Source organism: Ovis canadensis, chromosome X (genome assembly GCF_042477335.2).
Source record: "Ovis canadensis isolate MfBH-ARS-UI-01 breed Bighorn chromosome X, ARS-UI_OviCan_v2, whole genome shotgun sequence".
In the NCBI taxonomy this organism is placed as follows: domain Eukaryota; kingdom Metazoa; phylum Chordata; class Mammalia; order Artiodactyla; family Bovidae; genus Ovis; species Ovis canadensis.
Window position 1 is genome coordinate 80,257,991 of NC_091727.1, and position 16,995 is coordinate 80,274,985.

Genomic DNA, 16,995 nt, shown 5'->3' on the forward strand with positions numbered 1-16,995 from the left:
TAAAAAGCACTGCAGCCCATGCCTCCTACGCCTCCCTGCCCGGCCCTGACTTGCTAGTGGTGGATGCAGGCGTCTGCACTGCTTTTCCACTGGGGGATTTAATGTTGGGCTTGTAATCTGTTGGTTTTAATTATTTATTTATTTTTCCTTCCTGTTATGTTGCGCTCTGTGCTTCCAAGGCTCGCCACCGACACAGCAGGGAGAGTGTTTCCTGGTGTTTGGAAACCTCTCTTCTTAAGATTCCCTTTCCAGGACGGGATTCCCTTCCCAGGACGGGATTCCCTTCCCAGGACAGAGCTCCCTCCCCACCTCCTTTGTCTCTTTTTTCGTCTTTTCTATTTTTTCCTACCTGTTTTTGAAGACAATGATCTGCTTTTCTGGGTGCCTGATGTCCTCTGCCAGCATTCAAAAGTTGTTTCGTGGAGTTTGCTCAGCGATGAGATGCTCTTTTGAGGAATTTGTGAGGGAGAAAGTTGTCTCCCCTTCCTATTCCTCCACCATCTTAGGACTGCCCCCGCCCCTTTCCAGCATTTATTCTTCACAGGTTTTATTGATGATGGCCATTCTGACCAGTATAAGGCGATACTTCATTGGAGTGTTGATTTGTATTAGTCTAATAATTAGGACCATATGTTGAGCTTCTTTTCATGTGCCTGTCGGACATCTGTGTCATCTTTGAAGAAAGAGTCTTCTTTGGAGAAGGGATTTTGTGTCAGGGTCACACAGGCTGGGTGGCTCAAACTACAAACCGCATTGGTGCAGGAGGCCAGCAACTGAGGTCAAGGTGTCGACTGACGTTGGTTCTCATGACGGATGTGGAGAGTCTGTCCCATATCTCCCCCCTCACTTCTGGGGCTTTGCTGGCCATGGTGGGTGTGTCTGGGTTTGGAGAGCTCCACCTTCCTCTTCACCCAGAGTTCTCCTCTGTGTTTATCTGTCTCTAAATGTGTCCTTTGTATGGAGACAGCCATCCTGTTAGAGGAGGTTCCATCCTAATGAGCTCACTTGGCCACCGTCAGCTCTGAGAAGACCTTTCCTTTGTCTGTAAGGTCCGGCGAGGTACAGGGGATTGAGACTCCAGCACCTGACTCTGAAGGGACGTGATGTGACTCCTCACACCTTACAAAGGCTCTGAGGTAGGAACACACTGGAATGCTCTAAAGGATGGAAGGATGGCCTTCTTAGCTACCAGGGGTGAATCCAGCACTGAAGAGAGCAGGCCACTAGGGTAGGAGCCAGATCAGGTGGGGCCTTGTGGGCCTGTGAGAACTGTGGCTTTGCTGTGTTTGGGGAAGGAAAGGCCCGGAAGGCCCTGATCTGGGTGCCTCTGGGACTTTGTCCCCATCCTCACAGACACATGGAAACGGAGGCTCCCTGCAAGGTGCTGAGATGCCACTGAGGTTCAGGACTGTAGCTCTGCTCCTCTGCCTCCACCCTCTTCCAGTAAACAAGGAACCCCAACCAGGTACAAGGAAAGAAGTGAGAATGGAGGTGCATGTGGTCATGTCCCCTACAGTCATGGGCTATCTCTCTATCCCCCGGCTCCTCCTCAGCAGTTGAACGAGGTGACAGTAACCTAGTGGGTTTTTTGAGGTTTGAATTCTGTGATCCTTGCATGGTGCCATCCCAGGCCTGGCAAGGACATGTCCATCCCAGTTGTTTCTGCTCTCTGTCCTTCCTTTAGGCTCTGGGCAGGGGCCGGTGCATCTGCTCACAGTGGAGGGCATGGTGTGGGAAGGGCTGGGAGGAAGGTGACTCCCAAAGGTGAAGACACCTGGGGAAGACACCTGGCAGGGTGTCTGAAGTCCAGGGCAGCCCCGGGGTCAAGGCCAGATTGGTTAGCACAGATGTGTGCTCAGCATCCCTGGGCTAAGATGGAGGATCTGCAGAGCATGGGCAGTGATGGGGCCAGGGAGCTGAGGGTTGGGGTGGGGCCCAGGGCTGGGGGAAACCAAGCCCAGGACTGTGCCTGTCTGTGCTGGGAGAGGACCAGAGCCCAGCCCCTGGGCTGTGAAGCCAGAGGAGCCGCCCTCCCTCCTGACTGCTCCCAGGGTTTTGACTCCCTCTGTCTTCAGACTCACCTCATGCCTCTCTCCTGCTGTCCCGCCTTCCTTCCTGACCTCCCCACAGACTACATGTGATGGGCGGGTCCTCTGGCTCGCCAACCCCTGTCTACAGACAGTGTGGAGATGGATGGAAGGAGCCAGCCCTCTGCGACCCTCCCCTCTGTGTCAGGAGGCTTGGAGGATGCTCAGACACATGGGGTGATGTCCGGCCCAGGGCTGTGAGCTTGGAGGCCGCTGTGTCAGGCTCCTGGCCTTTGTGGATCTGTGTTTCCACAGCCACATGAGACCCTGGGAGCCCTTGGAGATGAAGTTCGGCTGTCTGTCCTTCTGAAAGCCTTATCCAAGTTTCTTCTTAAACGACGTCAAGAACCTGGAAACACAGTAGCAGCCCATGCTATGCGGACCTGGCACTGTACCCTGGCCATCCACATCGGGCACCGGACTGGGAGGATGTGGCCTGATGGGAGGTGCCGGAGCAGAGAGCTCCAGTGGATGAGCCCCACCCAGATCCAGGTCTGCATGTGGCACTTGTCTCTGTGCATGTTCCTACGTGCATGTGTGTGCCCGGCAGAGAACATGAGAGGCACTACAGCACCCAGCCTGGGTTCCCCATCCCCACTGCCTGCAGCAGAGCCAGAGCAAATCCCCTGACTCCCCACGGGTGAGGCCCCACAGCAATACCTGTCTGCTGGTGAATCACTTGGGGACCTGATGTCTGCAGGCTCCCCACCAGGGCCCTCCTGCTCTGACCCTGTGGCCTGCAGTGGTCAGACTGAGAGCTGCTCCTGTCCTGGTGAGTTCCTGGAGCACCAGGCCTCTCCCTTTCACTTTGCTCCCTCCCTCACTTGGCCTCGCCCTGAATTAGCTTTGCCGAGGTGAGCATGCTGAAATGCTCAGACAGAGGATCCAGTTCACCCAGGTTCCCTTCCGTAATGCGGTCTTAGTCTCTAGCAGGTGTGACCTTGTTCTCCTTCTGTGTCCTGTCTTTGCACGCAGGTCTCGTGGACATTGGGGTCACTTTGCTGTGCCCAGAAAACCTAGGTCCAGACGAGGTGGAGGAGCTGGAGAATCAAGCCCTGCTGCCTGACCTGCAACAGACGTACTGACTGCACTCGCCAACCCCCACTGGCTGCTGCAGCCTGCCCCGGGGACGGCCAGGAAGGCCATCTTCCAGGTGGACATCTTCAAGCACCTGATCCCCTTTGGGCAGAAGGCCTGTCCAGACTAGGCTCTCAAGTGGAAGGTGACTGAGAGACCAGTCTCTCATGGTGACACTGTCCCGTCGCTGCCGTGCCCTGGACATGCTCTCCTAGTTCAGTCTGAATTGGCCCCGCCTAGCGGTGGGCTGCCCACTTGGTGCAGGGCCGGGCCCAAGACTCCCACTGTGTGTTGCTGCTCTGGACTCAGTGAGAGTCTCTGGGACTTTGACCTTTATGAAAAAGTGGCATCTCCACTCATTTCGGCCCTGCTCAGTGTAGGTGGTTGTGAATGTGTTGTTAAGAAACCGGTTAGTGCTTTTCCCTCTATGTTCTGGTCCAAATTCCCCAATGTTGGAACAGTGTCCAGCGGGTGATGGGGGAGGGCCAGGGGCTGGGCTGAGCATCAGTAGCCGGCAAGGCCTCCAGCACCTGGACAGGCCCGCAGGCCCAGAAACAGGCTGTGGTTTGTCCTTGCAGGTGACCCTTGCCCTGCTGGAAAGTGTCCCTTGGCTCACAAAGTGTGTGTGTTGGACGCAGTGCCTGGCTATTCCACGTCCAAAGACAGGCTCTTAAATACAGCTGTGAGCTCAGAACAACAAGGGCTAGTGTTCACCTTGTGGAAACCTCGTACTTGTCTTTGGGTTTGGGGTCATGTGTTTGCAAGGCCTTTAGCCGGTGGGGTCACCCCCACCTCTTGAGGAGGCCCCTGGATTGGGAGCTGGAGACTCTCAGCTACTGATCAGAAACCTATGGCATCATCGGGGGACCCAGGAGCAGCCCCTTCTGCTTCAGGGTGCGTGACTCATGGAAGGTGACACCCCCAAGGTCAGGAGCCTGGCTGGGCTGTCTGCTGAGTGGCAGGCAAGGCACAGGGACCAGTCCGTCCTGGGTTCGCCTCAGCGCTCAGCTTGTGGGTCAGACCCTTGGCCGAGCGTGTGAAATGCTGCTGCTTCAGATGAAAATGGACCATGAGGACTGGACTGAAGCTTTCCTGGGGTGTGGGCTTCCAGCCTCATGTGGCCCCTCCAGTGCCATGTCTGAATAGCATGGACAGATAAAGAACACAGACTCAAAGTTCTTGTTCAATTCTTTATTTACTCCAGTGAAGTTTTGCTTTACTTTATTGGAGCCAGAATTAGATTTTTGATTACAAGAGAGTGCTTTTGAGTGTCCCTGGGGACCTGGCAGCTCAGGGACTGGGGTTGTTCTCGAACTGCTCACAGAGGGCACACTTGTAATCTGAGGACTCCTGCTCTTCCACCTCAGGGGCCTCGATTGGGGTCACAACTGAAATGGCCGCCTTCACGATGGAATAATAGATGCTGCACATAATCATCACTGAACCATAACCTGGGTACTCTGGGAGGCTCTCGGACAGTTCCCCTGTGGTGTCCTATCCAGCAGTAGCCGGGGGTACAGATGTGGCATTGCTGGACGTACCCTCTCCACTGGGGCTGCCCTGTTCTCTGGGAAGATGGTTTGCCCCGGCCTGCACGGCTACACTGCCCATAAACCAGAGGCCACAGAACACAAAAGAGTGCCGGCCGTGGGTTCTGTGAGCAGCTGGGGCTCCCTTCTGGGCCTTCTTGTCAGCCTCTTGGGTGGACTCGTTGTGATGGAATCAAGGAGAGTGTCTGGTCATCAACGCTCACTTCTTTCTCTTTGGAGTCATTGTTGTGCCAGTGGCGGGCTGAGCAGTTGTTATGGGGTTGCCTTTTGTCTGGATGTTCTGCAGGAAGAGAGGCTTGTCTCTCTGAAAGTTGGAGCTGTGATAGATCTGAAAGGACATGGATTACTTTAGCCATTGTGGAGGAGAATAGCCATTCCTCGCTGCCCTCCTCCCCACCACAGTCCTGGCCTTCCCTAAGGAGGGAGATAAGGTCTTTTCATTCCTGGCAGGTTGAGGCCCTAGCAAGTGTTCTCCCTAGAGCTCCCCTGGGGTTGGCCTCGCTTGAGGTGTTGCTGGCGGTCCCTGACATCAAGTGGCCTCTCAGGATCTGGAGTCACCCATGTGGATCCTGTCTAAGGGGATTTGTGGAACACGAAAGGCCCTGCTTTCTTCTCTTTCCTTAACCACCCTCTCATGAGAAAACAGTTCTCCTGGGAAACGAAAGCCGTCCCGCACTCGGGTCATCTAGTCTAGTCTCCCTGGAAGGGCTTTCTTCCTTACCATCATCCTCTTTTTCCCCACAGAGCTACCCGAAGGATGGATTTTACTGAACTCATACAGGTTCAGTTCACAGATAAAACTCTGGATGCTGTCTGTCTCAAAGATCCTGTCCACACCTCTGCCCTGGAGGCCCTCTGTCTGGAAGAGATCTGCCTTGATGACCACTGTGTCTGCCTTGTTGTTCCAGTGCACAGAGGTAAAGGCCGCATCCTCCACGATCATCCAGAGCTTCCTGGGAAAGGACAGCCTGAGGACGGTGTTGTTCTCTTCCTTGTTGGCTGTTTCTGGGTTTGGGCCCTGTGGGGGGGCAGGTTGTCTTGGGAGCCCAGATCTAGGCTCTCGGGTTGGTCACCCTGCTTTGCCAAAACCTCCCCTGAATACACATTTGCATTGGGAAAGAATGGGGGGGTGTCTCCTGCTGTGGGCTTCCCATCAGTTGATGGGGCCAGCGGGGCTGTGTGCCTCGTTGGAACTCCGACTAGCCATGGAGCCACTCTAGCTCAGGAGCATTCTCTATCCAAGCAGTGAACGCTCAAGGCAGAAGGGCCTCAGGGTTGGGGGGAGCCCAAAAATACTCTCTGGAGGTTCTAGAATCTGGCAGCCAATTAAGTGGTCAGCTCCCTTAATTGTTTCATGATGTCACAGAGCTGATGTGGTGAGGCAGCCCTGCACCCAGTGTGGGGGAGGGGGGATGTAGACAGGGATGGGATCCCCAGCTTGTTTCTTGTCTGAAAGTACAGAAAAACAGGCTTCAGGTTGCCTGCAAAAGCTCTCATCTGCTGCCAGGCACCTTGTTTCAGGGGGCCAGGTCCTGGATAGGTTGACAAACGTGCCCCTGGCCCCACCTCCCTCCTTAGCAATGGGCAGGCCTGTGGCTGGCTTCTGCTAAAGGGCCAGGCCCTGGTGAGTCCTGGCTCAGCTTCCACCAAGAGAGACCCCAGGGGTCAGATGGGCTCCTGGCAACTGTTCCTCCCAGAAGACCGGGTCTGTAGAGGGCTGGATGGCCTAGCTGAGTTGTTGGTCCCACCCCAACCCCCAACCCCCATCCCGGTCTCCTTGCCCCTCTTCTGGCTTTGGTCTCTTCCAGCTGGTGCTGCTGGTAGGTAGGTCCTGCTCAGATGGCCCCAAAGTCAGAGTCCTGTTGTCCTGTCCCCAGCACGCCCCAGGTCAAGCCTTCCCCAGAATAGGGCTGTGCTTGAGCACAGTGGGAGCGACCTCACGTTCCACTTGACTGTGGAGAATAAGGAGACATGGACACGGACTCCACACGAGACACAGACTCCACACGATGCCGTGTAAGAGGGCACAGCCAGGTGCTCTGCTGAACTCGCAGCCTCCTGAGTTCTGCCCACCCGCAGACGTCATCCCACTGAACATTACAGGTTGTTGCCTTCAGTTTCCATTTCTTCCTATAAAGACTGCTCTCATGGCTCACCTTGGGAACACCTGGGTGTGTGCTTTCCCTGCCCCCTTCCCAGAGTCTCAGACTTGGATTTAGACTCCCTGGAGGCTGACTCGAAATCCTGTTTCCTTTCGTAACTGGGGTGGTTTGACTTCTGCTATCCCTAGTCCTGGCCTCCCATGTCCAACTTGCATGTCCCATGGGTACTTGCCCTTTGAAGGACTTGACTAGGGGCTCAAGGTACAGATTGTTCTGTTGAAAACAAGCATTTCAGTGGTCCTCTCCGAGGCCAGCTCTGATCTCCTCCACCCCTGCCCCTGCCCCTGCCCCTGCCCCCACCACCACTGTGGACCTGTTCTCCCTTACCCAGATGGCTGGTACATTGAATGATTTTGTTGGCTCACAGGTTAGGTACTTTTCAAGGAGTCTCCTTTATACACACTCACCCCCAGGGAGAGTTCTCAGTTGTTGAACTAGATGTGACCAAAGGATGCCCCCGCCTACCTGTATTTGAAAATGGATGAGAGTCTGGGTGTGGGACTGGATGAAACCCAAGTGAGAGTCACCTGTCTGCACGGCACATGGACGATAGGGCAGTGGGTTTGGAGATGTGTGTTCTCTGACCTTTGCGGGCCACTGTTCTTCAAAATCCCATGTAGGGGACAGACCAGCACCTTGGAAAGGCCCACGTGTGAGGACCCTAGGGCACTGTCCCCCTAGAGATGGTGTCCCCCTAGTTCTGCCACTCAGCAGGGTCATTTGCCCTGTGTGAGGGGCACAGCCTGCTGTGTGCAAGGGGAGAGCTAAGAGGCTGTGGAAGAGGCTCTCCCAGGGAATCTTGGCCTGAGGACTGATGGCCAGAATGGAGCTTGCAGGCCTCGACTTGGGCTTGCTCCCTTGCCTTTGCACTCCTAAACAGGCTGACAAGGCATTCCTTCAGGTCGGTTCATCTGACTGGAACATGACCCTGGTGGCTCCTCTGAAGGGGACGGGAGACTGGTATCTGTGGGCAGCTTGGCTGGGTGGCCTTTCCTGCCTCCACCCAACCCCACTCGGGGCCCCGCCTCACCCCCTGGATCCTGAGGGAGCTGCGTTTTCTGGTCCCCATCCTCCAGGCACCACCTGGGGCCTGGCAGTGGGTTCACGTGGCACTGAGGAGTCTTCGTCAGCTGGTGCTCGGGACACATGTATTGTGCACACACCAAGCTCTCATGATGTCAAAGGCCTGCCCTTCTCAGCCTAGCTCTCCTGCCCCTGCACTTGGCATCCCCACCCTGGTGTCCCCAGAGCAGAGGCCCTGCAGCTGCTCCCCTCCCTCACTGCAGCTGGAGAGACCTGGAGCCTCGGGGGTCTGCCTGTGTTACCTTCCCTCCCATATCAGAGGAGGCTCCTATAGGAGCCTTATCCCAGTGGGTACTGGGACCATACAGTCAGGCCCTCCTCCCTCCTGCTCAGTGAGAAGCTGGTCAGCCTGGCACATTCACTTGGGCAGGAGGCCCCATGGCAGCAGCAAGGACAGGGCGCTGCCCTCACTCGGGAGGTGCTGGGACTGCACAGAGACACCGGCCCCAGACAGAGTCAGTTCTCAGCAAAGCACAGAGCAGCCCACAGTGCTTCTGATTCGCCTTGTCCCCTTCCTTCTGCCAGCCTGCTTTTTGTCGCCTTAGAGACATCGTGTAGCACTAAGAGGAAGGTGTGAGGTGTCAGAAGGATGGGGCACAGCCTGGGCTGGGCGGGGAGGGCAGGGGCTCCAGAGGAATTGAGACCAGGGCTCTAAGCCCACCCTGGCCCTCACTAGCAGGTGGTCTTGGGAAGAAGCCCAAGCCCCGTGGCCTGAGTTCTTCATCTGGGATGTGAGCAGGTGTGAGGAGCCCCTTATGCTGGGTTGCAGGATGGGCCTGAGGGACAGTACAGAGCTCGCAGGGCCTGGCGGCCGTTGGCACTGTGATGACACGACAGGAATCTCGCACATTGTTGCCCCCAGACACTCCTCCACTCTCCACTGTGGGATGGGGTTGGCTGCTTTGTGGTCCAGGCATGTCAGAGAATATGACCCTCAAGAGGATGTGGAATAGCTAATCAGCCAAACTGGACGTTTCATAAATAAAACTAAGAAACTTTCCTACTTAGACCATAGTGGACTATAGTGTTTGTCACTCAGTCATGTCTGACTCTTTGCAATTCCGTGGACTGTAGCCTGCCAGTCTCCTCTGTCCATGGAATTCTCCAGGCAGGAATACTGGAGTGGGTTGCCATGCCCTTCTCTAGGCAATCTTCCTGACCCAGCAATCGAACCCAGGTCTCCCACAGTGCAAGCAGATTCTTCATCATTTTAGCTACCTGTTAAGCCCCACTTCCAGTTAGAGGACCTGTTAAACTTGGGTGTGAAGGATTGTTCCAGCAGGACCCAAGCTGCTATAGGAAATAGAAGCAAGAACCAGTCTTTGCCTCTGCCTCAGCCGGTCTTCCATCCAAACCGTTATTTTCCTTCATTGCAGCCCCAACAGAGGTCGATTCATTGATTATGATGGCCAAATACAATCAAGATAATTCAAAGCTAATTAACACTTTATGATCTGGATCCCCTGGTCCAGGAAAAAGAGAGTAGTTTCATGGATTTCTTGGGCACCACTTCAAGGGAGTGTGACCAAGTTCTGCAGAATTCCTAGCAGATATGGGGTATGATGGAAAAGGCAATGGCACCCCACTCCAGTACTCTTGCCTGGAAAATCCCATGGATGGAGGAGCCTGGCAGGCTGCAGTCCATGGGGTCACTAAGAGTCGGATACGACTGAGCGACTTCACTTTCACTTTTCACTTTCACCCACTGGAGAAGGAAATGGCAACCCACTCCAGTGTTCTTGCCTGGAGAATCCCAGGGACGGGGGAGCCTGGTGGGCTGCTGTCTATGGGGTTGCACAGAGTCAGACACGACTGAAGCTACTTAGCAGCAGTAGCAGCAGCATGGGGTGTGAAAACACCTCATTTGCCCCTGTGATCAAGAGCAATGTGACGAGAGCCAGGGCCCCTTCCTTCCTGCCCAAGAAAGAGATCTCTCTGGGCTTTATCCAAGATGCAAAAGGACACCTCACAGCAACGATCCACTTCAGAATTTCCCGTCACCCTCAAGACACACTGTCTGCAAGTCTGAGGGCTGCCACCACCCAGCCTCAACACAGTCACCTCCCAGAGAAAGAACCCAGCTTTCCCAAGCCCCAAACCACCCTGGCTCAGGCACTGACACTCCAACACTCCTCCTGTAACCCCACCACCCTGCCCTGTGTTGCACTGTTCATTGCGACTATGGGATGTCTTTCCACCTTCCTCATGTGACTGCAGCTCCTAGACCGTCGCTCTAGGTGTGGGGGTGTCCTGCTTCTCCTAGTGTCCCCACTGCTAACACAGCATTTCACAGAGCAGAGGCTCCAAAAAGGTCTTCGGAATACACGAGCCAGTGAGCAGGGGGCTCAATTCATTATCTGCTACTTCTTAAAATGACCCAGGCAAATCCAAATAAACAGAGATAATTTAGTTTTTGAAAATGACACACAAGAAGGACAGAACCATGAATTCACTACAATTACTTTTATCATCTAATTCTTCCCCCATCAATATTACTGCTAAGTAAGCTCACTTTTCCAAAACAGTTCTAATTCCAATTCCATTGCATCCTGTTCGGGACCACAAAACACAATGGAAGAGTCTCCAATCTCTTTTACAAAACAGCGAAGCTCTTGTTCTTGAACTGGGTAAGTTCAAACACACTGTGATCAACATCATTCACTAAGGTAAGACACTGAAGTTTATTTAGCCTTCTATGAAAACAATCATGAAAAAAAAAAAGAAAACAATCAAAGTTTGAACGTTCTCTAAGGAAAACAGATGAATCTCCATGTCATCATAGAGAACAAGAACCCAAAGATGCTATACACCAGTTTCCCCAACAGGCCCTGCCCACTGTTCAGCATCGTATCATAGGTGAGGCCCACGGTGGGGACCATGATGTATATGTGTTCCCTGGGTTCCATCTCCTTCACCTCCACACCACAGACCAGCTGCAGGCACTGTGAGGCTTGGCTGAAGACCACCAGAAAGTGTTCCTGGTAATCCCTGAGGACCTTCTTTAGCATTTCCACCTGGGAGGTCAGCTCCTTGGCCGGATGCATGAGCAGCAGGAACTTAATCAGGTTAGCCAGCATCTCATTCAGAGCTACCGGGGGCAAGGCCAGAGACTGGGGGCGGGGGGGGTGGCAATTGCAGTCTCCCCTGCCTCAGGCCCCAAGAGCTGCGCCTCCAATGGGCCCTGGGCCTGGGTCCTAAGTTCTTCCTCGAGCTTGCTCAGCTCACTCATGTCGACCATGAGCGCGATGCCTGGGATCAAACCACAGCCTGAGGCAGGAGGGAGGCGGCGGAGGCGGGCGGGGGGCAGATGGGGACATGTGGGGACCACAGGCCTGGATGGTGGAGAGAGGGGCTGTGAACAGCCTCAGCTGAAAACCACACCCTGGGCGGCCACAGGCCACTTATGCATCTCCTCTTGAAAGGTGTTCTCAGACTTCACAAGCGCAAGCCTCCGGGGCATCCAGTCCCCTGGCTACCTGAAGAAGGAAGTGAGGTGTCTCCCCAGGGTGCAGTCAGCACAGTCCAAGACTTCCGAGGCTGACAAGGTGGTGGGCCTAGGCCCATGTGGGGTCCCCTCTGTTCTGGGATGGGGAGCCCCTGGTGTACACTCAGGGCACCCTCCTCACCTTGACTCCGGGTACTGCCTGGACCACCTCTGCTCTCTGACCTCAGGACATGGGCCTCAGACCTCTGCTTTCGCCTCCTGGTTCCTGCAGCTCCTGTGAGAGAAAGGGAGGACGCAGCTCGGGGGTATCCTGTGGCACAGCCCTCAGCCTTCTGTGACAGTACGAGGGGTGGACTCTGTGAGGTCCCTCAGTTTTGTGTGGCGGGAGGTCCCCTCAGGGCTCCCTTGCAGTGCTCACCTTTCCCCTGGTACAACCTGATCCCTACCCTCTGGGGACCTGCAAGGAAACTCAGAACAAGACCCTAGCCTGAACAAAAAGTGCTGAGGGGCCCCACAAGAGGCCACACCTGCCCAGGGAATCCCACGGGTCCTAGGCTGGGGAGATTCTCGGTCCTCAACTCCTCTTCACGTCCTGCCTGGCCTCCCAGCACTGACCACAGAGGCAGGGGTCTGCTTAGTCCTCCATCGGGATTGGTGTGTCCAGCCTCTACTAACCTGAAAACATCCGCACTCCACCTGAAAAACCTCACCTCACGAGGTCCCTAGGCCAGATGTCAAGAAGCTCCTCACCCTGCTCACCACCCTGCTCTGGGCCCTCCAAGACCCTCCTGCAAGGGCCAAGTCCCTCCCTGTTGGGGTCTAACTGTCTCGTGGTCCCTCCTCGCATGGAGCCTGTACTCCAGGCAAGATCTACAAGTGTCCTGTCTGTAATCGGGAGGCTCTGCTGCTTTCACCCGTCTCTCTGACAGGGATGTCAGGCAATGCGGCATGAAGTTGTCCTGCCTGGGGACTACCAAGGTTCCCTCTGGTCTGAGATCTGACTACCCTCAGTCCTCACTCAGGGTGTTCACCTTGACTTCCGGTAGGACCTAGGCTCTGGCGTCTCCCCACTAGGAAAGGTGGGAAGAGGTCCCTGCTCCTCACATCTGGTCCCCACACTCACAGACCCGGAACTCAGGAAGAGAGGACAGACCTAGTGTGCTCTTCTCACCCCAAGGGCTCCCAGGGCCGATAACAGGGGCTGAGATCTGTGGGGTTCCATCAGTCTTACCTTGGGGTCCCTAGAGTCTTCACTTGGGGTCCCTTCAGTCATCCCTCAGGGACCTCAACTTGTCTCTGTGTAAGGGCTTTCGATTCTCTCCTCTCCCCACTCGTGCCCCATCCATTATGTCAGGTCCCCAGTCTCTCTGACACCCGGATGTCAGGAAATGCACCATGGTTCATCTGCCCTATGTCCTCCCAGACCCCACTCTGCTCTGGGGTCCAGCGTCCTCTCAGTCCTCCCTTAGTGTCTTCACCTTGACCCTCAAAAGAACTAAGATCTCCCCCTCTTCCCATCTGAGGCCCTGCCCCTTCTAACAGTTGCCTAATGTCTCTGAGATGCAGATGCGGAAGTCAGAACAGGCTGCCAAGTGCTCATCCTACCACCAGGGTGGCCCAGGGCTGACAGCAGGGGCAGGGATCAGTGGGGTTACCTTTTATCATCCCTCAGGGACCTCATCTTGAGCCCTGGCAGGTCCAGGGATACCCCTAGTGTTGACCCGAGGCGGGACCCTCACATCAAGGCTCAGGGAACACAGAGGGTGGATGAGCACATGCTGCATTTCCTGACATCCAGGTCTCAGAGAAACTGGGGACCTGGGAAAGGGGGCGTGGCCTCGGGTGAGCAGAGGGAAGAAGCCCAGCTCGTCCAGAGTTTCAAGTTGAGGACCCTGAGGGAGGACTGAGCGGACTCTGGACCCCAATCAGAGGAGACCTCAGAGAAGCCTGTAGCTGCTGTTGGTCCTTGGCGGCCCTGGGGTAGGATGAGCCCAACGTGGGTGGCTTCACTTCCTCATATCCAGATCTCAGACTGGAGACATGGTAGGGGGGCTGACTTCCTGAGTCGGTCGGGATCTCAGACTGGGGACCTTGCATATGGGGCGGGGCCTTAGGTGGTCCAATTCCCAGGTCCGGTGGGATGTCAAGTTGAGGACCCTGAGGAGGAACTAGAGGACCCTGAACCCTAATCAGAGGGTACCTCAGAGAAGCTCATCTCAGCCGTCAATCCAGGGCAACTGTGGGGGTCGGATGAGCGCAGCAGGCATGGTCTGACTTCCTGACATCCGGGTCTTGGAGAGACTGGGGCCCTGGTATAAGGGGCGGGGCTTCAGCTGGGGCGAGGCGAGAATCCCAGGTCCCGGCCGGAGGCAGGTGAGGTGCCTGAAGGAGGACTGAGGGGACCCTGCATGAGGAGCGACGGAACCCCACAGATCCCCGCCCCTGTAGTCGGCCCTGGGAGCACATTCTGTCTGTCTGCTTTTCTTACATGCTGGTCTGAGAGAGACTGGGGATCTTGTGAAAGTGGCAGGGTCTCAAAATGGCGGACGGGACAATCTCCGGTCCTGCCTGAGGGCCAGGCTGCATGCGAGGGTGGACTGAAGCGGAAAGACCCCAACAGGGAGGCAGGGATCCTAGCCCTTGTGGGGACTCTTGGAGGCCCTAGAGTGGGGTGAGCAGTTTCTTGACTTCTGGCTTAGGGACCCCGGGAGGTGAGGTTTATTTGGGCGGAGGCCAGAGGCTTCAGGTCGGCAGAGGCTGAACTCCCCAAACCCGAGGGAGGACTAAGCAGACCCCCGCCCCTGTGGTCAGTGCTGGGAGGCCAGGCAGGACGTGAGGAGGAGCTGAGGACCGAGCATGTCCCCAGCCTAGGAATCACAGGAAGCCCTGGGCAGGTTGGGCAGCATGTGGAGCCCCTCAGGGCTTTCTGTTGAGGCTGGGATCTGGTTCTGAATTTCCATGCAGGCCCCCAGAGGGGAGGGAACAGGTGGTGCCAGGGGCAAGGTGAGCACTACAAGGGAGCCCTGAGGGGACCTCCCACCACACAACTGGGGGGACCTCACAGAGTCCTCCCCTCGTACTGTCACAGAAGGCTCAGGGCTGTGCCACAGGATACCCCCGAGCTGCCCCCTCCCTTTTTCTCACAGGAGCTGCAGGAACCAGGAGGGGAAGGCAGAGGACTGAGGCTCGTGCCCTGAGGTCAGAGGGCAGAGAAGGTGCAGGCAGTACCCAGAGTCAAGGTAAGGAGGGTACCCTGAATGTGCACCGGGGGCTCCCCAAGCCCAGAACAGAAGGGACCACCCAAGGGCCTAATCCCCCACCTTGTCAGCCTCGGAAATCTTGGACTGTGCTGACTGTACCCTGCGGAGCCACCTCACTTCCTCCTTCCGGTAGCCAGGGGACTGGCTGCCCCGGAGGCTTGCCCCTGTGAGGTGTGAGAGCACCCCTCAAGAGGAGACCTGTAAGTTGCCTGTGTCAGTCCGCCCAGGGTGTGGTGCTCAGCTGAGGCCATTCACAGCCCCTCTCTCCCCCAGCCTGGCCCGTGGTCCCCATCTGTCACCCTGGCTGACTCCTGTCTGTGGTTTGATCCCAGGCATCACGCTCGTGGTCGAGATGAGTGAGCTGAGCAAGCCCGAGGAAGATTTTCAGGACCCTGGCGAGGCCCAGGGCCCGGTGAATGCGCAGCTCTTGGGGGCTGAGGCAGGGGTGGCTGCATCTGCCTCGGCCTCCTCCCCCACAGTGTCCTCCTTAGGCGGTGGGGAGTCCTTGCCCCACCAAGCGCTGAATGAGATGATAGCTAGCCTAATGAAGTTCCTGCTCCTCAAGTATCGAGCCAAGGAGCCAACCTCCCAGGCGGAAATGCTGAATAAGGTCCTCAGGGATAACCAGGAGTACTTCCCAGTGGTCTTCAGCCAAGCCTCGCAGTGCCTGCAGCTGGTCTTTGGCGTGGAAGTGAAGGAGGTGGACCCCAGGGAGCACATCTACATCATGGTCTCCATCCTGGGCCTCAGCTGCAACGCAATGCTGAGCAGTGGGCAGAGCATCCCCAAGGCCGGCCTCCTGGTGCTGGTCCTCAACCTGATCATGCGCAATGGAGACCGAGCCCCTGAGGAGAAGGTCTGGGGAGCACTCAGCAGATTGCGTGTGTATGCTGGGAGTGTGCACTGCATCTTTGGGGAGCCCAGGACGCTTCTGACCCACGTGTGGGTGCAGGAGGGGTACCTGGAGTACCGGCAGGTGCCTTACAGCCACCCTGCTCGCTATGAGTTCCTGTGGGGTCCCCGGGCTTATGCGGAGACCAGCAAGTGGGAAATCATGGCATTTCTGCTCAGGGTCAAACAAAGGGCTTTGAGGGCCTTCCCACTGCAGTCTGCAGAGGCTGCAAGGGAGGACGATGAGGCAGACTGAGCCAGAGCAGCATCCAGGTGACCCTTCGCTCTGAGATTGAAGAGGGAGCGGTCAGCCTTCTCAGAAGTGAGGGCCTGGGGCAGTTTGGGGAACCAGTGTATAGCTTCATTGCATTTGTTTTCTGTATGATGACATGGAGGTTCACCAGTTCTCCTTAGAAAATTTTCAAACTTTGATTGTTTTCATAGAATGCTAAATAAACTTCAGTGTCTTAGCTTTGTGAATGATGCTGATCACAGTGCATTTGCGCTTACCCAGTTTGTGAGCAAGAGTTTTGCTGTTTTGTAAAAGAGATTGGAGAGTCTTCCATGCTATATTGTGGTCCTGAACAGGATGCAATGGAATTGGAATTAGAACTGTTTTGGAAAAGTGAGCTTACTTGCCAGTAATATTGATGATGGAAGAGATGATAAAAGCAATTGTAGTGAATTCATGGTTCTGTCCTTCTCGTGTGTCATTTTCAAAAACTAAATAATGTCTTGTTCATTTGGATTTGCCTGGGTTATTTAAGGAATTAGCGGATAATGAATTGAGCCCCCTGCTCACCGGCTCGTGTATTCCAAAGACCTTTATGGAGCCACTGCTCCATGAAAGGCTGGGTTAGCAGTGGGGACACTGGGAGAAGCCGGACACCCCCCCACACACACACCTTGAGCGATGATCTAGGAGCCATAGTCACACGAAGAAGGTGGAGATAAGTCCCCTAGTCACACTAAACCAGGCAACACAGGGCGAGGCTCTCGGGCTCCTAGAGGAACGCTGCAATGTCAATGTCTGAGCCAGGGCGTTCTGGGGCTTTGGGAAGCTGGGTTCCTTCTGTGGGAGGTGATTGTGAAGAGGCTGCATGGTGGCATCCTTTAGACTTGCAGACAGTGTGTCTTGGGGGTGACAGGAAAGTCTGAAACAGATCATTGCTGTGAGGTATCCTTTTGCATCTTGGATAAAACACAGAGAGATCTCTTTCTTGGGCAGGAAGGAAGGGGTCCTGACTGTTGTTGCATTGCTGTTGACCACAGGGGCAAAGGAGGTGTTTTCTACCACTGCCCCACCATCTGCTCAGAATCCTGGAGAAGAGCAAATGTTGCTTTGAAGTATGGCCCAGTATTCCCTGGGCTGGCCCTCTACTCTCTGTCCTGGGAAAGCAGATTACCAAGTATATTGAAATGACCATTTATTTGGTCATC

The 16,995-nt window shown here is 55.5% G+C and overlaps 1 protein-coding gene and 1 pseudogene across 3 annotated transcripts; one reads left to right on the forward strand and one right to left on the reverse strand.

Annotated features, from left to right (window-relative positions):
* Positions 1-4,454: 4,454 nt before the first annotated feature.
* On the reverse strand, positions 4,455-11,036 carry LOC138930762 (heat shock transcription factor, X-linked member 3-like; annotated as a pseudogene).
* Positions 11,037-13,729: 2,693 nt separating this feature from the next.
* Positions 13,730-16,038, forward strand: LOC138929965 (melanoma-associated antigen 10-like). Of its 3 annotated transcripts, XM_070289614.1 has the most exons (4): positions 13,730-13,777; positions 14,551-14,643; positions 14,733-14,864; positions 14,997-16,038. In XM_070289614.1, the coding sequence occupies exon 4, from the start codon at positions 15,017-15,019 to the stop codon at positions 15,809-15,811; it is 795 nt and encodes a 264-aa protein (XP_070145715.1). In that variant the 5' UTR covers positions 13,730-13,777; positions 14,551-14,643; positions 14,733-14,864; positions 14,997-15,016; the 3' UTR covers positions 15,812-16,038. The 3 variants fall into 3 exon arrangements, 2 of the variants coding, with proteins under 2 accessions (XP_070145715.1, XP_070145714.1); XR_011446074.1 differs by lacking the exon at positions 14,997-16,038 and having other exon boundaries at positions 14,733-14,967; XM_070289613.1 differs by lacking the exon at positions 14,733-14,864 and having other exon boundaries at positions 13,736-13,777.
* Positions 16,039-16,995: the final 957 nt, after the last annotated feature.